The sequence below is a fragment of the Nicotiana tabacum genome, chromosome 17, assembly GCF_000715075.1.
Source record: "Nicotiana tabacum cultivar K326 chromosome 17, ASM71507v2, whole genome shotgun sequence".
NCBI classification, from domain to species: Eukaryota; Viridiplantae; Streptophyta; class Magnoliopsida; order Solanales; family Solanaceae; genus Nicotiana; species Nicotiana tabacum.
The window spans coordinates 80,975,995-80,979,072 of NC_134096.1; the positions used below are offsets into that span (position 1 = coordinate 80,975,995).

Below are 3,078 nucleotides of genomic sequence, written 5' to 3' on the forward strand. Positions count from 1 at the left end.
TACCTACTATGGCAAAGCCTATAGGAAGAATGAATCAGAATTCAGAAGTCTATTTTTGTATTTTTGTCATCAGCAATCGTAAATCCTAAAGTAGGTTTCAAGCCAATGACTATAGTGGGTCTAGATAGAGAGAATCTTAGATGAATATGACATGACACACAGGCCTTGGACGATGACATTTCACACAAACATAAATACGTAAGCATACCGTATAAGTTTTTCTATTCACATAGTGAAATCTGTAATTTTTGTGCGTTTTGAAGGAAAGGTGAATGAGATAAAGAGAAAGAAGTTTAATTTTATATACTGATCGTGCAAACAAAATTTTTAGGTAATTATTCATAATAAATAATATTAATAATAATATAAGATATATGACACGTTAAAATAAATTAATGTAGGATGATAATATAAATATATTGTATGTTGTCCCTCAAAACCTAATGAGAGAATCTTAAATGAGAAGTGAAATTTAATGAGGAAGAAGGATAAGTCTCATTCCCTAAAAAGGGGAAGTAGGTGAAAGAGCTTTTGATATCAAGGATAGGGGCAGGGCACGGCAGCGTTATATGGTCGTTCTCAGTTAGGTTTGCCGTATGCTTTAACTTTTTCTGTTGACTCCTGTTTAGCCATTGCTGTGACCTTATTTAGATTTTGTTTGGATTTTCTGTACCCACCTGAGTTCACTGGACCAATCTTTAATATTGCCCCCGCTACCCCTTTCGGTTGTACCTTGGCTTTTTGTTTTTCGTATTCAAAACAAACACCATCCCGGTAAGAATTTACTCAATCCGTTTCAATTTAGATGAGTTAGTTTAACTCGGCATGAAGTTTAAGAAAAAAGAAGATTTTTGAAACTTATGGTCTAAAAAGCTTAAGAGGTAAAAGTTTTGTGGGGTCACGACATTTGTGTGGTTATAAAAACTTCTCATCAAGGATAAAATGGTTAAAATGAAGAGTTTAAAGTTGAATTATTTCCAATTGTAAAAATATGTCATTCTTTTTGAAACAGACTAATAAGGAAAGTGTGTCGTCTAAATTGAAACAGAGGGAATATAGAATGTTTACATTAAATTCTACTTTTTATTATGGTAAGTGAAATTTTAAGTTGAAAATATATAATAATTAATTATTGTTTAGTGATAATCATATTTATAATTTATTGATTTGATATTAATATTGGTTCAATTAAGTGGCATCCACTCACAAGGTCACTTCAGCCTCAACCTCATTTTTTATTACTCTCGACAATAACGTTATCTTTCTTTTCTTTGCATGGATATGATTTTAACTCGACTTTGAAAAGTTTTAGATGGGGCTATAATTTTTTCCATTTTTAGTCACTTTTCCTCTTCGATTATATTCTTTTTCTACTATTTTTTTTGTTTTGTTTTTGAAATAATCCAAAACAAGTAGTCCTGGTTTTTCCGTCTTGCTATGAAAATGCACGTTATTCACATTGAATATCAATTTCAATTATTTTGTACTAACCTTATATCGTTCTTATTGTCTACAAACTCAGTTGGCATTGTGAGTTTGTAACCGAAAAAACATGCGCATTACGTTTTGCCAATTAAATTGATATCTTCCATGAATTTGAAAACACTCTTAAACAAGTAATCCACTGCAAGGCCGGCCGTTCTTTAAATCTTGATGCATATGCCTTAGCATATTCTTTAAGGCTAGGTCATCCCGAGATTTCGAAATACTAAGAAATGTATTGGCGGAGAAAATTTGGAAAGGTTCATGTTCAGTACATCTTATAAAATTTGCTAGAGAAAATGAATTAAACCAACGAAATGTTATGGGTGACCAAAAGGTTGTTCTAGTCACTGGCTGCGCCAAGGGTGGCATTGGTTATGAATATTGCAAGGCTTTTGCTGAGCAAAACTGCCATGTTTTTGCATCAGACATAGCCCAAAGAATGTCTGATATGTTAGACCTACGAGCAGATAAAATTGAGACACTTGATCTTGATGTTGCATCAGATGAAAGCGTAGCATCGGCCGTGAATTCAATTATAACCAAATGTGGGAAAATAGATATCTTGATCAACAATGCTGGAATAGGCAGCACAGGCCCTCTAGCTGAGCTTCCTTTGGACGCAATCAGAAAAACTTATGAAATTAACACGTTGGGGCAACTAAGGTTGATTCAACAAGTAGTCCCTCACATGGCATCGCGACGAAGTGGAAGTATAGTGAACGTAGGGAGTGTTGTTGGGAAAGTGCCAACACCTTGGGCGGGATCATATTGTGCTAGCAAGGCTGCAATTTTTTCTATGTCGCACACTTTAAGGGTTGAGTTAAGCCCGTTTAATATAAATGTAATTATCGTGGTCCCAGGGGCTATAAGATCAAGTTTTGGGAACAATAATGTGGAAAGATTGCAAAACTATGAGTGGAAACTTTACAAGGATTTTAAAGAAGCCATAATTGAGCGTGCAAAGGCTTCTCAAGGGGGTAAAGCGACTGAAGCATTAGTTTTTGCAAGACATGTAGCAACAAAGGTCTTGAGTCCAAAACCACCTAAGGTGATTCAATTTGGTCATATGACTGGACTGTTTTCTTTGCTTTCATGGTCCCCCCTTTGGGCAAGAGATCTGTTCTTTTCGACTAGATTCAAGTTGAATAGCAAGGTTTTTAAGGTATATTAATAGTTGATATAGTAACTTTATTTCTTCCCTATTCTTCCTTGTTATGAAAGGGTTTGGGGGGTATATGTGGTTGTAATCCATGGGCCGGATTGTGCAATTATTTCTTATGAACATATAAATAAGTTTAGCGTATGACAAATATAATTGTTCCCTTCCACTTTAAACTTAGAAAGTGTAACTACTCCCTCGATTCCACACATTAGTCAAACTATGTAATTACATTCAGTTACATTCAAACCAAATTACAATGTGACCTTCTAGCTAGGCTTGTCTCGCCCTAAACTCTCCCACGCCATATATGCCACCGATATACTGGAGTAGTTTAATTCTTAAACCCTTTCATTTTAAGACCAAACTAAACCATAATTTGTCATTTGTAATATTAGAACAGCCAAAAGTAGTAATAATACACTGTTGTCTCA

General features: G+C 34.7%; 1 protein-coding gene across 1 annotated transcript; it reads left to right on the top strand.

Annotated features, from left to right (window-relative positions):
• The first annotated feature begins 1,631 nt into the window (after window positions 1–1,631).
• LOC107801418 (short-chain dehydrogenase virD-like) lies at window positions 1,632–2,739 on the top strand. Its single transcript, XM_016624745.2, has one exon. It carries the CDS (start codon window positions 1,805–1,807, stop codon window positions 2,654–2,656), a length of 852 nt encoding a protein of 283 aa, XP_016480231.2. The 5' UTR covers window positions 1,632–1,804; the 3' UTR covers window positions 2,657–2,739.
• Window positions 2,740–3,078: the final 339 nt, after the last annotated feature.

What these genes read in the sequence shown, in the direction of transcription:
- LOC107801418 (XM_016624745.2), top strand. Translation starts at nt 1,805, where the DNA reads ATGGGTGACCAAAAGGTTGTTCTAGTCACTGGCTGCGCCAAGGGTGGC.